General features: G+C 37.9%; 1 protein-coding gene across 6 annotated transcripts in view; it reads right to left on the minus strand.

The window, feature by feature from the left end:
* The window catches only part of NPAS3 (neuronal PAS domain protein 3), a 628,856-nt gene that overhangs the window by 530,796 nt on the left and 76,082 nt on the right, over positions 1 to 21,978 (minus strand). For 3 of the 6 annotated variants that reach the window (XM_069784007.1, XM_069784008.1, XM_069784006.1), the window contains one exon: positions 10,668 to 10,757. The exons of the other annotated variants lie outside the window; for them this stretch is intronic. In XM_069784007.1, the coding sequence (XP_069640108.1) occupies positions 10,668 to 10,757 (90 nt within the window). The remainder of the gene's footprint in view (positions 1 to 10,667; positions 10,758 to 21,978) is intronic. 6 annotated transcript variants of the gene reach the window in all.

Genomic DNA, 21,978 nt, shown 5'->3' on the forward strand with positions numbered 1-21,978 from the left:
TGAAAAATAGGATTGATTTTTAAATGCAGTACAGCTCTTGAGTCTCTTTATCCCAATGATTATTCACTACAAAGCCGTGGAACAACTAACGTCCCTTCAAATTCTACAATGGCAGTCCTATTTTGTTGAGCTTTGAAATCAAGAAAAGCGAATGACTAAAGTTAGAGGAGGTCTGCACTAGGAGCATTTTGCCAATAGAACAGTCTTGGTACACCACTGCGGCAAAGAACTAAGCATGTAATCAGCTATATCAGCAAAGGTCTGCTTTGGAATCATACGGGAAAATCACCACTTATTAGAAAAACAAGCAATATCACTAAAAGAACAGTTTTACAAGTAAAATAGTATCTGCTATAGAGATTTCTGCTGATGCAGCTTTGTCCAAGTGGGATACTACACCACTGAAATACCTGCAATTGACTAAGCTATACCAAAATATACTATAGACTTGGCTTGTGTTCTGCTCTTAATCTTAGCTCAGTACTTCACTCAAAATATTTTGATCATTTTCTCTCTCTCCTGAATAACAAAACCCACTCAATTCAAGTTGCCCAGTTAGCAAAACATGAATGTCCTTTTTAGTATAACGTCCAGCTCAAAATGTAGAGCATGGCAGCGTTCTTGAAGCAAAGAAAATACTGCCAGACAAAGCAACAGTACATGCTATACCAAAGCACAGTTATGATCAATACATTGATGAGTATTGGTCACTGATTATGCAGGTGACAGACTGCCTACTGTACAGCCTAGCTCAGGGAGCATCTGTGACCCTGTGGTGCTTCCAGACAGCCCTGGGAATAACAGGCTGCCAAACCCATCACGCCCTGCAGTGTGACTGGTTACACAAGCCATCTTACAGCTTGAAAATCTGCACTGCCTCCCTTTGCCTGGACTGTCTATATGTGCACCACCGAGAATTGCCAGCAGAGAGTACTCTCAGAAATGGCAGATTTTCCACTGGGGAAAGGGGAATGCACAACATCCCCTCTCCCTCAGCCATGTGAAGCAGCACATACAGTAGCTTACATGAAAGGATATGCAGAAGAAGGGGACAGTGCTAGTGTTCCCTCTCCTAACACCGTGATGACCTCCAATCTTAGAGGTAGCAAAGGTAATAATAATAGGTAGCAAAGTCCACTGCAGTCATGAGGCTTATGGAGCTACTGCCCTAGGCATGTAAGCAAGTCACTGGAATTCAGCAAGGTGGTGGAAAACTATACAGGACACTTCTAGGGCAGGAGACAATTGATCAATGCATAGAAATTCAGCAGCCCAAGAACTCCACAAAGATGTGTACGGGTCCTGGCTGCGAGTCAGCTGCGGAGGAAGCACACTGCAGTGTCACAGCCAGCTACGGACAGCTACATTAAATTAATTCATTCAACTGCTGCTATGTTCCCCACAGTCCATTTAGCTGACTTTTGTGCAGAGGTAGGGGAATTTCACCTCTTATATAGATGCAGCTGGAAAGACTTTACACACAAATTATTCCCAGTACACAACACATACTCCAAGTAGTGCAGCCTGATTAAATGGTACATGATACAGCATCTTAAACTACTCTGCACCACAGTCTGCAATCTCAAAGATGGCACAGACCCAACGTCACTTATGAAACTGTAAGACAAAGTTCAATGCAACTATAACAGCAGAAGGTATCTACTTTCATGAGTCTCCTGTTGCTCAATGAGCAGAAAACATTGAAGTGTGACAGATTGAGGCTTTCCTTCTTGTTGATCAGATTTGTTGTTAGTATTTAGGAGAAATTTACTCCCTATTTACCAGAAATTAAAGGTGCATCTTAATTATATAATTTTGGGTTCATATGGTATTGCGGTTTTGTTGTTGCTGGGTTTTGATGGTTGTTTTTTTGGTTTTGTTTTGTTGTGGTTTTTGGGGTTTTTTTGTTTTTTTTTTCTAGAACACCACCACAGAATTGCTTTATACCTAAAAACGACATAAATTAAAAATTGTCACCTTCCTATTGCACTCAGGTAGAAGTATGCTTTACGCTTCCATTGTCTTTTTCCCTAAAATGATTGTATTTTCTTTCTTTTCAAAAGTGTGTGTATGTATGTGCACATATGTATATGTGCATGCATGAACATGGAACTTTAAGACCATAAACACCTGACAAATGTTGTAGAATAAAAAAATTCATTTTACAAAATGTAACATAAGTCTTGTTTTCTGTATACCAGTGTGAGGTGATGCAGACTTCGCTAAATCTTTGCATGTTTTAACTGGAGCAGTATTTGTCTTAAATGGAAAGCAAATCAGTGTAAATACTTTAAATTGACTACAGATACCACTATCATAGAGGAATTTTACCAGAAAGTCAACAGTTTTGTCATAGATAAGTCAGAATTTTAGTGATATTGCTGTATCTGGGTGTGAAAAATTAGTTGTGTCACTTTTGTATCATGAAGCCCTATGGCTAGCTAGGAGAATTAATAGATTGCTGAACAACTTAAGCCTTAAACTTAAGCCAGGTACAGTGCTGCACAGGTGTGCTAAGTAGCCAACTTAAAGGAAAAAAAATTCTTCAGAGCATGATTTTGAGATTTGCTGAAAGGAATCCTTTTGGGAGGTGGAAGAAAAACAAGGGACAAAATGTTAGCCAAAAGCTTCATTTCTGGTAAACTCTGAACTTATTTTTCAATAAAACATTACACTTGATGACTTCATTATCTAATCTTCTAGTCACCTGAAAAGCAGATTTAGTTCTAAGTAAAACCATCATTTGGAAAAGAAGTTTAAAACAACTCATTTAGGAAGAAAACTAATATGAAAGATTTTAGGGTTTCCAAAAACCACTTCTTTGCCCTTCCTTCTGGCTAAACAGATTCACTAAATTTGCTAACCATTTGCAAATAATCTAGCTTTGTTTCCAGAAATAGCTTTTTTTAAAAAAAAAAAAAAAGGAAAAAAAAAAGGCATTCACCAGTAGCCATCACTACAGACACACAAATTTTCAAGGGAGAATTGTCTTCTGTATTTCAACAACATCACTATGCAAAACAAGCCTCACATTACTTCAAAGAAAGGCTGCAGCCATCTCATACTGCTGCAAGTGAAGAGAGTGTGCTCATGACTCACTGCCCCTGTTTGGTTGCAACTCATCAGTGCTGGCAGCCCTAATCTGCTCCCAGCCATTATGACCAGCAGCTCTGAAATATGGATTAGGTCTACCCCACGTACTCGTGCAGGGAAAGAACTCCTTGAGCCCTTTATTCCCTACGGAGTACCTGTGCAGGAGAATAAATCAGTGATGTGAAAGAAAACATAAAATCCTTCCCAGTAAAATTTGCAGATGACACAGAAGATAATAAAATGGTAAATACCAGGGAGTTGTCAGTTCCACAGATTGCATGGCAGTCTGGGTTCACCTGAATAAGATGTGTTTTAACACAGCTGAGCACAAAGCTGTCTATCTCGTAACTACAAGCACAGATTCCAAACAAAGGCAATGTAACAACCTGGGAAGAGGCATATGGATTATGGTGGATAACCAAATTAGTATTAGCCTACAGTGCAATACCCTCGCTAGAGCAGCAAAAAAGATCCTCTGATGTACAAGGAAGTAAACACGGAGTAGCAATTGGATAGGATTATATAAATCACTACCAATGTTGAGACAGAGAATCTTTGTTTCAAACAGCACGTAACAACGTGGTTCTAGTTTGTATCTGTGAGCCCTGAGCACTACCACAGGAACAACTAATAGACTATACCAGTATTCAAACTAGGAAGACTTCATCAGACAGCTACAAGAGGCATTCAAATTCTGGAAAACTTGCCTTGCTAAGAATGAGAAACCTGTGTCAAAGAAGAGGATAAGCTATCGCTGGGTTACTGTCTACAAATATCTAAACGGGCAGAGGAAGAACTGAGGAGTATCATGAATATCAACAGCAGACTTTTCAGCTTCTTAATGCTGGATTTGGTATGTTTCTGCTACATAAAAGCTAGAAAACTTCAGACTAAAAATGAAGTAACAATACTTTAACTAACAGTAAGTACAGTTCATCTAAAGAAAGGCAGGAGTTTCTTTCACCTGAAGTTGTATAATCAGTATTTTCCTTCTAAAAAGGACCAGAAGTTGCAAGACTGTGTTACTGTCTTATATTGCTCTTTTAAATTAAAAGATGGCAAAGAGTTGGAACTCTACCTTTCAAAACATACCTGAAATGCTCCAGGATAGCTTTGTTACTGCAGCTCATGGCACTTACACAAGCTTTAGGGCAGGTATTTGGCTAGCTCCTTATATTTGAGGGATAATAATTTCCCCTTCCCCCAGGCTGTGGAATGATCATATAAACTGTTAGTAAGCCAGATGAACTTGTTATCTTGCTCACTGCTTCCCCAAGAAATATTTTGGATATACTTGGTATTAATGCTTCTGTATTTGTGCAAAGCAGCAAGTTACTGGAAGAGCATGGGAAAAGCAAAACCTTGCTGAATACACAGAGTAGCTCAGTCACAGATAATTTTAATTGATCTCTCCATTTCAGAAACCAGTAACATGACTCGGGGCAGGCGGTGGTGGTGGTGTGTGGGAAAGACCACCACCCCCACCCCCCCAAAAAAACAGAAAACAAACAACACAAAAAAACCCTTCATATCTGAAATAAAAGTGAAATGCAAAAACAATTTCTGTAGACTATTAAAAAACCTGTCTTAAGAGGGAATTAGCAGACTGACTAATATGCTACTGAAAGGGTGTGGTTAAGGGACCTGAAGACCCAGTCAGTTTAACGTGGATTGCGTGCAAGACAGCAAAAGGTAATTGCCTAATTGGTCAACTGACCAATACTAAATTCACCTCAGGATTTAACTCAGAATAGATATTACAGTTAGATACTGCAAAGCTTAAGTGAATCTTCAAAATTTGTCCTGAAATATAAACTGAATAGTATTTTGTAAAACCTAAACATGGCCCTTTGTTATTCAGTACAAGAAAATTTTCAGGTAATATGTATGCATCGCACCTATTCTCTATTCAGGCTATGTTCCATTAATCTCAAAGTAAAATTTTAAAGTCAGTGCAACATCTAACTGTGTCATAATAGAAATAGAAGTATGACAAAATTCTGTTATTGAAAAATTATATTTTTTGAGTGCTGTTCTCTCAAATGCTCCAATCAGCCAAGGATTAGATGCTCAACTTAATGCTAGCCAGTGATCATTAATCATTTTAAAGTGGCACAGCTAATCTCATTTCTTACCCAGAGAAAGCCCGCTCTCATATCTTACATGTAGGGAGACATTGGCTCACTTTTGGATGTGTTTCAAACTTGGTTAAAGACTTTTTTCCTTCCTGCAAAAATTATCTAGAACAGCTCAGCTCAGAGAACCCACAGATATGCTCAAAGCTATACAAAGGTGAGAGCAGAGGTAGGGAGGTGTGACAGGGATAAAGTTTTGCCAGGCAGCCTCACACAGGCTGAAAGAATCAGGTGATTTACATTAAAAGGCCTGTTTCATAAGTTAGCAGTGGCTTCTCTGCCATTTGCTGATAAAGAATGAATTAGGTTATTAGCTTTCAATGCTTTCTAAGAAGAGGTCAAATTTATGAAGAGGAGATATGTAGAATCTTCTTCAAATACACCTATTAAATTCACATTGCGAGGAGAAAAATCAAAATCTGAAGTGAGGGAACACCACCGGAAAGAAAGATCCACTGTGCAAGAGGATAGGGGCCTCTCCTTCCTGTTTTACTAGAGTAGATCAAACTAAACAGCAACTTCTTCAGTATGTTCTCTCTTAGGTTAAGCCCTAAACATGGGATACTGAAGCCATTGTTGGAAAAAAAACATGTACCCTACAATATTAGCTTGAATGTTGTCCTACGTGTTATGTGTTTTCCCCACAGCTAAAGCAATTGTTTCAAACTACTGTATCTTTTCCTCAGCTATATGATATCAGAGGAGTCAAGATACATAAAGAAAGAGTCTGAAAAGTCTTACATCTTTCCAAGTCAATTTATGTGCAACACCACAACTAAGAAACAAAAAGATGGAAAAAGATAATGAGCTTTCAGCCATTACCAACTTCTCCATGCTGCTTAAATGGCTGTACTGACCAGAACCAGCACGCCCAGCTGCAGAGGAGCCATCGGGGGTTTTAACCCACTTTGTCAAAGTGGTTAATCTCCATTTCAAACCATTAGCTCCTCCTCTGCAGGTCTTTTATTGCTTTGTCCACATTCAGGTGGTGATGAGCACTGCAGACCACTTCAACAACCCTGAGAAATCCTTCATTTTCTCATGTTCTATATCTGGTTGAATTCCCTCACTAGAAACCCTGGGAGAACTATTTGGCCCATTTATGTGTACATTCTCATTTGTATTGTCTACTAGGGCCATAAGATTTCTTGGGCGTACAAAGCAATTCTGTTTTATCCATTTGATAAATACAAAAATCTTAATTTAAACCTTAGAGGCTGACAGGAATGGTTTTGCCTTGTGCCTCCTTTTCTCAGTTGTACAAATATTATGGGTTTGAGTCAACATATAGTCTGAGGGGAGCTTATTTTGGTCTGTTAAGTTTGGATGTTTTGAGTATTTACAGGCTCAGGATGATAATGTGTGTATGACCAAGCTACACCTTCCAGGACAAACTGCTCTGCTTCTTAGACTGGAATCAATGAGCCTTCTGTTCTGTGTTCATTTCACTAACTTGCAGAGAAATGAAAGGAAAAGAGCTAATAAGACCATAGCTGTATTTCTGGGATTTAAATGAGCAAGGTGTTTTCCTTACACATTTATTGCATGCTCTTGATTTCAGAAGAAATACCTTAATGTAGAACTCTTCCCTATTCTCTATACTCCTGAAGAGAGACATGACCTTTAAGTCTGCTTAATATGGACAGGAAGAAATGAGGCAGAGATGATTCTTCCACTCTTGCTTTGGAAATAGCATACAACAGCCACCAAACTGAGAATTTCCCCTCACAACCCAGGTGATACTCTGAAGGGCCACTTTATGAATGGAACAACTTCCAGGCTGAGAACAAAAAAAACCCTGAGGTACCTTCCGCTTGTACACAACAGAGACTCCCTACAGACAAGCAAAAAACCCCTATTCTTGACATGCCATTACTCCTTGTAATTTAGCAACAAATAAAACCTGAGCGTGGGCAGGGAGCTGTGCTCCTCTTCAGCTGTCTCTGGAGATCATCTGACTGGGCTTTGTTCACTGTTTGACACTCCATAAAGGTGAACAAGAGTGCAAACCATAGGTGTCCGAGCAAGCAGAAGAAAGGATTTTCAACCTGGGCAAGAAGGAAAAGCCTTGGCAGTTTCGTTATAGTGAAGTAGCTAGAACTGAACAAGAAGTATTTCTTTTTGTTGTCAATTTTGTTTGACATTGCAGAAGAGCCTGGACATTCCTGGCTACAGCTGCGGGACTGGAAAAGGGGAAATATTCAGGAATTGATGGACAGCTGTACTGCAGGCCAGTAACTGAGAGGCCTCTGGTTTTACCTCCATAGCTCGAGACTTGTCATCTACTTCAAAAAACACTATGGTAAAATCTTTCAAGAATGCTTGGTGTGTTAGTCTCTACTGCTAGTGAACACAGAAACAATTTGTAATTATTTTCAAGCTTACTTTAGAGCTTTTTAAAAAGCATATTTATATGCTTAGCCACCTAAAACAACACAGAGCTGTGGCAACCAAGGTGGTGGACAATGCAGGGGGGAAATACCTGTTCTTTTGCCAACAGCTGTTGAAACTGTGTGCTCCTCACTGTTCCAAGCAGGATAGGTAGCAGCAGCTATGAGACTCAATTGCAAGAGGATCATACATAGCCTAGAGTCATCTGTATTAAAATATTTACTATTTTGCCTATTTTATGTATATTAGCTAATATAATCATTAGTCCAGCTCCTCAGGAGCTTATGTTGCAAAAAGCTTTTTGCATTTTTTTTAATTAGTACTATAATGTATTTACTAACCTACACCTTTAAGAACTCTTACAAACTGTTATTTCTAGTATGTGTTAGCACTAAGATCTGACTAAAAAAGGTTACTTCCCCATATGTTTTCTGAAAAGTATTATTGGAGTAGAAGATTGTGGTATGATCCTTTCAAATTTTTTTACAGAAATGAACAGAATATCTTGATTTCAACTGCTAAGTAGCTTTACAGAAAATACCTTTACTATGTACATGGTTAAGCATAAATCCAGAGTAGACTTTGTGTAATACTTTTAATTTTAAAATGAGTTGGAGACAAAACAGTCAAGCTCCCAAATCCATGATTTTGTTACCTGTCCTACTCTGTACAGCCAGTCCTTAAAATTCCTTTAACTCTCAGAATAAGTAGTTTGCTGTTTTGTGTCCAGCCCAGAAGTTATCCTACAGGAGAGAGGAGGGTCACCCAGCCCTTTCTGTTGACCACCAATGGCCTTTCTACATCCATTTTCCCTTCCCCAATCTAATCAGGGGAGAGACTGAGCCTGCCTAAGAGATACACATAAACTTGTAGGTCCAAATGTTCATATGTCTTGTAGCACTAAAGTATACATTTTAAAAGTGTCATGAAAATAGTTTGATTTTTTTTGGTCTTGATTAGTCAGTTTTCAGTAACTTGTTATATCATTGGAAATAAATTACTATGGGAAAAAGTACCAAAAGCATCCATTGGGAAGAAGACAGAAAGAATGCCTCAGAGAGCTTAAATAACGTGGAAGCACCACCAAGAGAAAATTTCACAAATCAAAAAGCACTCTATATCTTCTGTAGAAAGACATAGCTGTTAGTTTTCCAAAATAATCCACACTTTTTACAAGTGAGGTGAACTGGGCTATAATACTTCAAAATTCACATTTCAGGAATGACAAAACAGATGTCAAAATCAACACTGTTTCATCAACCAGTCTGATTTTTGGATTTTGCCTTTTTTTGAAAAGTTATTTAGCCAATGCCTATTTGCAATTGTATACCTACTTGTAAGTAAACATTTACTATTCCATTTTGTGGTTAGCACAGCTAACTTAACTGTACTGACTATAAATTCTACCTAATTTAAAAACTAATATTATCAACTATGTTGCAGAATTTAGAGTGAAGCCGTTGCTGTATTTAACACTCATGACAAACTGTGCCAAGTTGTCTTATTTCCACAAAGTTTCAAAATCTTAAAGTTGTTCTAAAAACTGATATAAATAGTGCACAACAAATCTGCTTCATACATTTAAACAAACAAATACATTTTTACAGTTACTGAACTGAAGTTACAAGAGAAGTAAAATCACTGAAGTTCTATCATGACATTTAAAATCATGCTATATCTAGACTGCTTCAGTTACCCTTTTTGGAGAGATAGAAGGGAAAACTATCAAAAATTCAAAAAGTGCAAGAAACACTTATAAGCCAATGTAAAATCATGAATAAATCATATCTCACACCATAAGTAGCCATTCACAAAACAGCCAAGCAAGAGGTCAGATTTTCATTTTGGCTTGCCAAGTTACATTGATGCTGTAATTATATCAATAAATCTAGATTTTTCTTTTCTTCTCACTTGTAAACCAAAATGATAGTCATTTACACTGAAGTAACAGCTTTTACTGATGTGGTTGGACCTATTACTAAAAGAAAATATTCAGGATACAAGCATCAGGTTATGGAATAAAAAGAGAGGATGAGAGAATATGACCTAAAAACATAATGAGTTTGACTGCCTTGCCAAAGAAACATTTTGTTGCAATGCAGAGTACAATTGATTTTTAGAAGTTAAGGGTTTTTTGGAAAATGAAATCTGTTACACACAAGATGACGATGGTAACACCAGGATATGAGACAAGAATATAGTTGGAGTGTGAAAAGTAAACACTAAGTGACAGAAAGCAGTTTCAAAATCCAGCAAGATAGCAGTAAATTCATAATGCATTGCAATATATTAAAGCAAAAGTCATCTACAATATACCTGTCAAATATATACTTTTCAATTCTATGTAGAAACAGATTATTAAATCCTGACTACAGTAAAACAGAAACTTTACTGATCGCAAAAGTAACAGAAGTCAAGCACATTGCATTTGCCTGCCCACAGCAATAGCAGTTTTGTCAGGAGCACCAGTAACGATCTTGAGTTACGCACAAAAGCAGGCTCTGTTAGGGCAACGGACAAAGGCAAATGACTGCAAAACAAGAGGACTCAACTTCAATTTAACTGTCCTGTAAGGTACATACTAATTAGCTGCAAAGCTCTGAAATCCTAGCTAGCATGTTAAGTCTGCTACATGACAGTATAATTTGACTTCTTAAAGGATTATGCAAATTACAACTCATCATTCCATTACACAACTGAAAAAAGTGACAGCTAATTTATACATAACACACCTTTCAAATCCCTAAGATGTGAAGCACCTGTGCAATACATTTTGCCTAGATTTTCTCGTGTATACATTCTTGTTTATTGCACTGTACAGAAGCATACCTAAGAGATTTAGTAAAGTCTTAGAGGTTTTTTTATTTCTTTTTAGCTTTTAGAGCACAATCTCAAAGAATTAAACAACATATTTCTGTCCCTGCTGTAGAGGTTTTGCACACAAGTAGAAGTGTACGGTTTCAACACACGTGTAATTTCTGAATAGCGGGAGAGCACGAGCACTAAATGCACGAGCTAGAGGCAAGACTCACACAGATTTCAACATACTTCTGGTAGGTAGATTCACAGTAGATTCCGTCATATCGGTAGATTTTCCTACATTCTGATTGGTTGGGCAGAGGATGCTGGACAGTTATTCTGTAGAGGCATCAAAAACAGATAGACATGACTAGAAGTTCTCTACAGGTAACTGTAATGCAGGACAAATCAGTATGTTGAAATTGATTTTTTTTAAATTTTATTTTCAAATTAAACAACTTTCTGATCTCTTTAAAAAGAACTGCCTTGTGCACATAACATCCAGAGTTTCCACTTTTCAAAATTTGCACTGAGAGTAAACTAAACTTCAGTTCTCCACAAGAACGGTATTTTTTTTCCCATCAAATAAAAGTGGAAGAGGTAAAGAATTTTATGAACCAAATTGATACTTCACATGGTTTGTGTATATACAATAGTGCTTATAAAATTGATTATTTATTGTTTATTGTTGCAATCCTTCCCCAGGCAGAACATCCATTTATATCAGTTGGGAGTTTGTCCAGACAAAGACCAAATAACCCTCCAATTTAAAATGTCAACAGCAATTCTCACATTTGCACAGAATGAGGATGTTGTGGCATTACGAGGACTGTGATTGAAGGTGCTCAGCACCATCTGAATAATGCCATATGTTCTCGGATCAACTGAAAGAAAATGAAAGTGATTGGCAGCAATCAGGAGGTGCGCAGCATCTTGTAAAATCAGGCCCTAAAAGATTTGTCAATCATTCTATTATTCATCCCTCCCCAACTCCCTGTTAGCAGAAAATATAATTTGGCTATAAAAATTCAATGTTGTTTTTAAAATATACTTGGGAATTGCACACAAAACAGTACCCACCAATTCCCCCCTCCCCCCCCCCCCCCGAATAAAACCACATTTTAGATGCTTTTGTATCTTCCACAAATTAATACTTTTTTCCCCCTTTTAATATAATGGTAGTTCACTAGAGTAAGTATTAGTTATTTGAGAAATTTTACACATTTTTCAAATGTAGCATTTTAGGCTGTGAATTTTTTTTTAAATAAATATTCTTGTCAATATAGAATTATTTTTTATTATTATTATTATTATAGTATTAAATCTATATAGCTCTAAGCTAGTCTTGTTTTTTTAAAATCACATATTTGTTTCAACAGTAATTTGAGACTGGGGGTTTGAGAAAAAAAAAAAAGAAAGTATCATTATCCAGGAACAAGCTTTACAAAAAAAAAAAAAATGGAAAGTTATCTACTGTGGAAACTGAGGGCCTTCCTCAATAAGACTGCACCTACACACACTGACAAGCGCACACCATTTCATGTCTTAACAGCCCTGGTCCCTTGCTTATTTAAATTGGAAACCTGGTCTGAGCATGCCTCAGCACTGTTTTTGGCCCATGGGAACCCACATGCAGAAGGGAGGAGACAGCTACATGATGAAGGCAGGACCAAACACCTCCAAATCCTGGGATATTCCTGCATTCACCAATTAAGGCATCGATAGAGAGACTTATTTATTGTGATACCCAGGGCCTTTAAGTTAGATGCCTAAGCACCATACATAGTGTATGAGGAAAGCTAAGTATCTTAAAATGGGATTTACAACACAAGCGCTATCTGCTAAAAAAGAAATCCAGAAGAGGAGAGTTTCTTCTATGGTGTTTGTGCCTGAGACAAACACTTCACTCTGGGTCACCCAGAAATGCCTACATCAAAGTGAGTTCAAGGCTCAAAACCTTCAGTGCACTGTCACATTGGCTGACCTATGCTTCAACTTTAACTCCCCACCGCTCTTTTTTTTTTTTTCTTTTTAAACAAGACTAGAAGAGATGCCTGTTTTTACACAGCTTCAGCAAAGACATGGGAGAACTAGGCCCTCTATGCCTCTCAGCCAGAGGAGTTTCAAACATACATCCCGCACAGCTCCAAAGACTGCCACAGGCTCCTTGATAACAACTATGCTAAAGCAAGGGACATGTTAAATCCTCCTGCTAAAACAATGGTACTATTAAAAAAAAAAAAAATAGAGAAAAAAAAATCAGGATTCATTGGATGAAAGAAAGGGAGCCAGTGAGAGCATGTTATATTAAGATTCATTCAAAAACTCATAAGCAGTCCTTGCAAAAACTATCAGAATACTTCCCAGATGAGTGCCCTCATCACAGGGCTTCAGAATTATGCTCTTTCTTCCACCAGTTCTCTGGCCAAATGAAGCTTGACTAGTAATACTGATTATTGCTATTACTTGAGTAGTTAAACAAGTGGAATAGAATATGGCTCACTCCAGAAAACCTTTATTCTGAAGTAGTTGTGGCATTCTTCTGGGAAGTGGAAGATGTAGGTTTGAACACCCTTGTGATGACATAGGTCCTAAATAAGTAAGTATTCACTGTACCCAGCCAGCGTAGAATACCTGTCAGGTAGCTTTTGTTTGGTTGGTTTGGTTTTTATGATAAGGGCAGCCCTTGGTCTTTTTTCAAACAGATGACAGACAAACTGAAACACAGGAGGTTCCATCTGAACATCAGGAAACACTTTTTTTACTGCAAGTGTGATGGGAGCACTGGAACAGGTTGCCCAGAGAGGTTGTGGAGTCTCCACCCATGGAGACAGTCAAAAACCACCTGGACATGGTCCTGTGCAACCAACTCCAGGTAACCCTGCTTCTCCAACCCAGAGGGGCTGGGACAAGAGGTCCCTTCCAATCTCAACCATTCTGCGATTCAAGCCCAGATCAGAGTTTTGGACTATGAGTCACAACCCTACTTTACACCTAGCCAGAATTAGGTGCCACAACCAAAGACAGGGAAGAGACCAGAATATGGAACTTTTTTTTTTTTTTTTTTTGGAGGGTGGGGAGCATGGAGCATGTGGGTTTTGTTGTGTTTTGTTTTTAAACTAAGCAATAGATGAGGCTCTATACACAAAATAGCAGCTGCTGTGGATCCTAGTCTGAGAGAAAAAAAAGTCTTCCTTTCCACTGTATAGGGCTGGATCCCACTTCAGAAGCCAAGATCCTATGACCTTTTTTGGACCCAGCCCTTATCCAATGCTCACTAACAATTTTGCTTAGAGTTATTTTACTCTCCTCCATTCCCCCTCTGCTGCAACAGAAATAATAATAATAATTAAAAAATCATATCCCAAAACACTGAGCCAAATAAGACATCAATGTAATCTCTTAAAATCCCACTGACTTCACTGAGATTGCATGGCATCTAAATTAGCACAGAATGGGGCCTACTGTGCTTAACCTGAAAAAGCAAACAGTCCTGAGACACTATGGAATACATTTCAACGTGCACACTGGATTTTTAACTACGCAGCTACCACCTAGAGCAATGCCTTGGAGAAAAAAAAATCCTGTATTTTCTTGTATGATGTTTATCTCTTATTGTTCAGGTTCATTTTAGCAGGGTAAGTGTATTTCCATAAACGGACTTTTATGCTGAATAAAAACTATGTTTGTCTTTTATGTATTTAGAAGCTGCCTAGCACCATCACACCCATTTGCCCTCTGTCCTATGCCCTATGTACTTTAGCTGTCATTTAATAGATTTACATTTACAATTAATTATCATCTGATAACTATGAGGCTGTGGGTCAGAAATGGGTCAGAAATTAAGACTTCCTCACAGAACAGCTTATTCGGCATTCCTAAAAAAAAAACAACAACAAAAAAACCCCATCCAAACCCAAATAAACCTCAAACCAACAACAAACCCACAAAACGAAAACAAGTAGCAAGAATTGCTGGTTAGGATCCAAAAAAACATTTACCAAGACAATCAGTCTTCATTGGTTTTTGTGTGGTTCCCCCCCCCCCCCCCCCCAAAAAAAATCTTAGACAAATCTTCACGAAATTAATTTTGCTAACTTGTTTTTAGCACATGATGTCAGCAGAGAGAGTATATCTCTCAGGTTCCACATACAAAATTGATTTATCTCAAGATAAAACTGTATATTGGCTATTTACTCTGGGTACTGTATATTCTTGTTCTATTTTATGCTTTGAAATTGATTTCTTGTATTTTTCTCTATATTAAAAATTAGAGCACTGAAGAGTATTTGAGTCTGATCAATCTGCAGTGGTTAGCTCACCCCAGTTTTAGTTGAGTTTTGACCAGTTTGAGAAACACACACACCTATTCTCATATAAGCTTTTAGACAGAGTAAAAGTTGCCACTTCATGATAATAAAGGCAAAAATGAGTTTTAGATTATAACTATCTAACTGTAGTACAGAAGGTTATTGTCCAAAGAAGCTAGAAACATAACAGACAAAATGCCTACCAACACTCCATGAAACATGGTATTTCACTTAATATTTGTATTCTGCATTCCTTGGTGTATGTCCTGTAAGATGATGATGATGGGTACACTCTCACACCTGACCTTGGTTTTTAGAGGTTGCAGACTCTCCCTAAAAAGTTCAAAAGTATCACGTCTGCTGTGAAAGGATTATAAGGTGCTGTGTTCGCACATCAGACAGCTCATCTTCCTATCTTTATGTGTCACTAAACTCTAGATGGATTCATCAGGCAACTTGAGGTGGAACTTAAGTGCATTTACATACATGTGGAACGTGTAAGCTATGACTAATTTTAACTCACAGGGCAGAATTTAAATAATTAGTTACAAGAAGTCAAACTAAGGGAAAAAAGGAGGAAAGAGATGGTTAGAGGCAGAGTAGTAAATTGTTCCATTTTTGCAGGTAATCTAAATGCAAACTAGAAGCAACTTATCATGAGAATGGATTTTCCACCATCTGGTCAAATAACAGGGGATTTGTCTAGTGGCAAGCAAAGAATGGAATGATGTGAGAAAGATTAGCGGGCAAGTCCTACAGTTGGCTAAAATGTATTTTGTGCAAACAAGAACAGATGACGCCTTAACAATTACACCTGTCAAAAACTCCAGAAAGCAATCCATCTCTGAACAGCCCAGTTGAAAACAGGCTAGTTCATAACAAAATGAATTTTTTTAAACAATTGCCAGCCATAACAGTTTGATGCATGACAAGCTTAGGAAGTCGCGTTCCACGTACAACTGAAACCTTAACTAACTGGACCCTGCTTTTCTCTGATAAGTAAGATATTAAACTATAAAAAAAAAAAACCAACCAAACAACTTAAGTGAAGCAATGCAAATAGCTAGCAATCTTGGAAAGAAAGAAAATTCAGAGTTAAGGCTGACATAGGTAGAGACTTCATAATTCCTGTATGTCCTATGTGAATGGGTGCAATAAGGCTCTTAGAAAAACGCTCTTTTTTGTGGCAGTCAAAAATACCAGAGAGAGTACCCTGACTGGCATGTCTTGCACAGAATTAGGACAGTTCCTAGAATTACAGTTCTTTCTAAATATAGATATGAAGCCTTAGAATTACTACCCTATATACATCCTGCCAGGAGGGAGAATTCTAAGCAACAATGTTTTCTTAGAGGTCTGATTTTTTTCTTCAGAAAAGATAGAATCTTAATGTTTCAGCATCCAAACTTAACATTTACTAATATTTTAGTGTTAAAAAAGTCATAGTTCCCTAAAGAAGATGAAGATTATAGCTCATGTATCTATTTGGAGTGGGTGGTGAAATAAGGCTGTCCCAGCACTAATATGTTCTGTATTGTTTGGTCTCCGGCTTTCAAATATTCAAGCAGAACTCGTTACTTCATTAAGCACTTCAACAAAGGGATTTCATTAAAGAGTTTATAGAAAGTCATAGAAAGACAACCAGCAACATAAAGTTTTGTCCATTTAACTCTATAGTCTTCAAAGAATAACAGTAAAGTTATTTCAGGTGAATTGGGTACATAAGCAAAGCATATATCAAGGACATCCAAGAACCACAGACACACATTCTTCTCATTGGTATTAGCCATTTAGCTTTCAGCAGAAGCCTGTACACTTACTAAAAATAGGATTTCAATATAAAAAAAATAATATGTTTTGAGAAAGATTAACTTTTTAGTCCCATATCCCCATCCTCTTTACCTCAGATGCAAGTTTAAAGGTAGCAGCCCAATACATAGGCCTGATTTCTCATTGCGATTGAAAATTCTGAAATTCGGCAACATCAGTATTTTAGATGTTAGGAACCAGACTACTCCTCTTGTTCTTTTTAAATATACATTGCATATCACCATGATATTAAACAACTTGACGATATAATTTTTGTAGCAGCATTACTCCTCTTTAAAAAGAGGATTGTTCTCTTTCTCACAAGAAAGACAGAAAAGACATCCAACCGATTGTGTTGGTTGCCGTTCCCCCTGCCGCAGCCCAATGTATTGCTGTCAGCAAACTCTAGCAAGACAAGTCAGAGATAAGCTTGAGAAGCCGCTTTTTTCTTCATCTTAAAAGAGCATGGAGGTAATTTGGGGGCGTTATTCATCTATTTTGAATTTCCTCTCTTATGAGAGAGATAAAGAACAGCATTTTGCCACACTTCGTATTTGGATGGGCCAGAACAGCTATGGAGCAAATAACACTCAGCATTATACATATGCTGTTGGTCTAAGACAAAGCTCAGCCTCAGGCTCCCTGTTGTGCTGGTATGGATGAGAGCTCACTGAACGCAACATGGACAACAGGGGAAACCATCAAGTGTTGTAACTCCAGACTTCACGGACAGGAGTTAACTGACCTTTCTTACTCAAGACAACAATTTGAAGTTTCTACTGGGTTCTTGAGCATTTTTGGCGAGACTTGGTAGGCTACAGTGAGTAACTTTCCCCCCACCACCTCATTTTGGCTGCATAACTGTGGTAAGGTTCAGATCTGGTGCTTACAGTTAAATCTGGTCATTTAATTTCCAGACACTGAAACATTTTTCCCATTAAATATTTGAAAATAAGCCAGAAATTGTGCAGGATCTACCTTTCTTTTCTTTAACTTTGTTCCCATCTTCTAAGAATTCCCAGATATCTTGGCAGAGATCAATAACCCTGTGATTCTTACACACCACTGATTTCCACTGCTTTTCCACACCTGCACAGATCAACATAATTTTTCAAGCTTGGAATAGTAACACAGGCTTGGTGTTGGAAGCATTTTCTGTGTAGGAAAGCTCTTTCATTCAGGGATTCACTTCCTAATCAGTAAAAGTAGCATGAATTAGAGCTTCCTCCCTCAGAATTGAGAAATTTGTTCTGAACAGCTAATCTCCTCTGTTCTTACCCTGTAGCCCAGATACAGACAGCCCTAGGCCTCAGTTTTCAGAGACAGTTGGTCGCTGGGAAACATAAGACTCACGTGTCAATCAAGCTATATGAATCTGGTTCAAGGTTTCTAATTACTGTGAATTTTTTCCTAACATTAAATCATTTTGTTAGCCTTTTCTATTTTGTGAGTATATAAATTTCAGAATTTTAACATAAGGAAAGAAATCTGAATTTCCACCTCATAGCCAAAACTTAAATGACATCAGCCATGGAAACGAAGAGTTTACAGAAACTCAGATGTACTTAAAATTCCCAAATTAAAACTTGTCTGCATTTTCTTTGCTTTGACCTCTGGCCAGCTTTTCCCCTGTATTACTTCAGCCTTCTATGTACCCCTACTTTCTTATTTCTTTCATTTTTGTGTATAGATAGACAACTTTAAAATGAGGTTCTACCTTTTTTTTTTTTTAAGCTACACACATGAGTAACTTTAATGGAGTAGTTATATTCATACTTTCTTTTTTTAAAATTAATTATTTTAGAACTAAAACATAGGATCTGGTACAAGATTCCTTCCTGCCACGTAACAGGACCTTGAATGATAATAAGCCAAAGAGGAAAGTATGATTTGACCAATGCTGAGGGACAAAGGGAGGATAATCTACCTGGGCCTTCTGCCTGAGACTTTGGGTATCTCTGACATCACTTGAAGAAAGGAAGGGGCTGAAGCAGTTAGGCCACCACTAGAATCATCACTCATTGCTATCTCTGGTCTGTATACCAGTCAGGAGGAAAAAACCCAAAAAAACCAAAAAAAACCAAAACCACTTTAATGTGTTTTCTGTACTATCAGATTTCCAAGCAGGATGCAGAAGTGTTACAATATCCTCTAAAACAGAATCAGGTCAAGATTTGAGGAACATCAGGGTAGGCAGAGAAGAACAGGCAACAGCTCAGAGGCACCACCAAAATGTATGATAGAATACCATCAATATGGACCTCTGCTTCTAGAAATAAGTGTCCTTTATGGCCCATGTGTGTGCTTGCCTGCTGCCTAAACCACAGAGTCAGATATGCATATCCCCAATCCTTACTGCAGTGTGCAATAGGATACCTAAATGGAAAAGTAATAAGGCTCTGGCTGACTTGCATCTACAAGTGCCCTCTCATCATAAAATTGGTTGGCCTCTGCTGGGGAAACTCCTTCTGATATCAACAAAACCAATAGTTATTGTTACTATCAACAAAACCGATAGTAATCTCATGTAGCTAGAAGCCATTTCCAGGGCACTGGACTACTATATAAACTAACCTGTATATCCAGTCTGTCTTTGTTGTGGTTGGTTGTTTTTGTGTCCTGGTTTCAGCTGGGATGTAGTTAGCTGTCTTCCTAGTAGCTGGTACAGTGCTATGTTTTGAGTTCAGTATGTGAAGAATGTTGATAACACTGATGTTTTCAGCTGTTGGTCAGTAGTGTTTAGACTATGGTCAAGGATTTTTCAGCTTCTCATGCCCAGCCAGGGCACCTGACCCAAACTGGCCAACAGTGTATTCCATACCATGTGATGTCCCATCTAGTTTAGGAACTGGGAAGTGGGGGGCAGGGATTCGCCGCTTGGGGACTGGCTGGGTGTCGGTCGGCGGGTGGTGAGCAATTGCCCTGCGCATCATTTGTACATTTCAATCCTTTTATTACTACTGCTGTCATTTTATTAGTGTTATCATTATCATTATTAGTGTCTTCTTTTCTGTTCTATTAAATCGTTCTTATCTCAACCCAGGAGTTTTACTTCTTTTCCTGATTTTCTCCCCCATCCCACTGGATGGGGGGGGAGTGAGTGAGCGGCTGCGTGGTGCTTAGTTGCTGGCTGGGGTTAAACCACGACATTTTGTTTGGGGTTTGGGGTTTTTTTACCCCCACCCCCCCTATTGCACTGATATTATAAAGCAGCACAGACTGCAGCAATTATCCATATTGATTATGCTACTTGGGTCTGATGGTATGCTGCATTTCATAAGCACATAAAGTATGAACAGCTTTGAAAAAACACCTGCCTTGAGGTTAAGATTATTACAGAAGCCCATCCAGTTAGTAGCTGGCTCGTATCTGCCTTAGTATACACAGTTCTATCACTTCCCCCCCCCAACCTTTCTGAAATTTAGTACTGTTTACATAGAGATTATCAGGGACCTCTGTCTAGGAGGCAAGATACACAAAACACTGGGACAGTTAATTCTTACCTAAGAACCTAACTTCATACTAATTAAATAGGAAGCTTAGTACCTTCTTACAAGTTAAGCAGTTGAACAGTTCTGTAAGTCTTGCCCTGGGTCCTTTACAACTAAAAACATCTGCAACTAAGAAAGACTGTGAGGTGAAGCCCAAGGTCACAGAGCAGGTCAGTATCAGACAGAAGTGAAGTAAGGTCTTGAATTCTCAACTCTTGGTCCATCCCCTGCTGAAACGGTGAATGTCCTCAATACTTCAACAAATGTCATATCCTTTCTGAATCTTTCTACGTGTTTGATATCGAGGATGTAGAGGGCAATGAAATTCAATAATTAATCATAGAGCATAGTGCTGAGGAGGGAGGTTGAGTACATTTCTGTATTCTTCAATTGTCAACTTTTAATTTTACTTTATATTTGCTTGCATCTCACATTATAAGCATAGTAAATAGGAGCATTCAGTGTATATCTGTTAGCATTTTGTATGTTGTTCATTTCTTGTCTTATTTCTCTTGATACTTACCCAATCTCTTCAGCCTCTTCATGTTAAACATACAAATAATTTTTGTTGCTTCAGTCTAGCTCTATTCTTACTATATCTTTCTCACAGTGATCAGAACTGAACACATTATTCAAGTGATGTCACACAATCTATATACCACAATATATTTGTTGTAATGCTCACACTATAGTATCATTAGATGCGTTTTCAATACAATTTTCTACTCCAACCCTCAGTATAGCTTAACATTCTGTTTGCTTTTATGTTTAGTGTTGCACACTAAAGCAAAGATTTTCACTGAGCTGCCCACAGTGACATCCAGGCATATTTCCTGTAGGTTATAGTTAATTTAGAACCCAGCAATGTGCATGGGTAGTTCAAATTGTTTTTTCCAATGTGCACTATGTTTCATCTGTCAGCAATGAATCATTTGCCATTACGCTGCCTGTTAGCTCAGTGAGGTGCCTCAGAAGTCCCTCACAGTTTCTTCTAATCTCTACAAAACTAAGCAGAAGTGAGCTTCTTGCCCATCTTATTCCCTTTTTAAAAGGCTCATAAATGTATTAAATTTTCCTCAGAAAAATTTCTAATGGGGGACATTATCAGAAACTTTTGACAATCAGAAATATCATACCATTTTTTCCTCATTCCAATTAATATTTCATAACAAATTTCTAATAGATTAGAAAGGCACTGTTTTCAAGCATAGAAGTCATCCTTGTTTCTTCTATACATTTAAATTCTAAGCAATTTTAAATTTTATTTTCAAATAAAATGTGAATGCTTTATTGTAAGGTAGACAAAAAATGCTTTTAAGTTAGTCTTACTCTTGTTACTGGGGAAGCAAAGTATTTTTTCTAAATGCTTGGATCCTCATTTAGCCATTGTTTTGCAAGAGAACAGAATCAGTAGCAGAACTAGACCCACAGGGCTAAATGCAATCTTCAGTCCGTAATCTAAGAGGTCTGTATAGGGCTGTAGGTTTCATTCCCTGATATCAGAATGAGGTGAAAAAAAAAAACAAACCCAGCTGCTGATGCTGTAAGACCTGCCCCCACAGGCTGAAAGTCCACATCCTCAGTGCCCCAGTATATACAGTATTTTTTGCTGGTGGATTCACATAGTTACTGTTCATCCATTTCCACTGACAGGATCTCCTAGGACAGCATGATGCAGGGAGGTCTTATGCACAAGTCTGCAGAACACAGGGGCAAATGTTTTTTTCTACTGCATGACAATACTAAAGTTTTCCAAATCCCTCAGATGAGGGGATAGACTTTGTCCAGTTTAGCAAGTTTCTTTCTCAATTTTTTTTTCCTTTTTACAAAAAAAACCCAAACAAACAAAAAAAAAAAAAAACAAAAACCACCTAATAATTTGCCTCTAAAACCTTTATGTGAGCTTCAAGCTGTCACTTTTGATGTTTCTGTTTCAGGAACAAAAAGTAA

The sequence above is a fragment of the Haliaeetus albicilla genome, chromosome 5 (genome assembly GCF_947461875.1).
Source record: "Haliaeetus albicilla chromosome 5, bHalAlb1.1, whole genome shotgun sequence".
NCBI classification, from domain to species: domain Eukaryota; kingdom Metazoa; phylum Chordata; class Aves; order Accipitriformes; family Accipitridae; genus Haliaeetus; species Haliaeetus albicilla.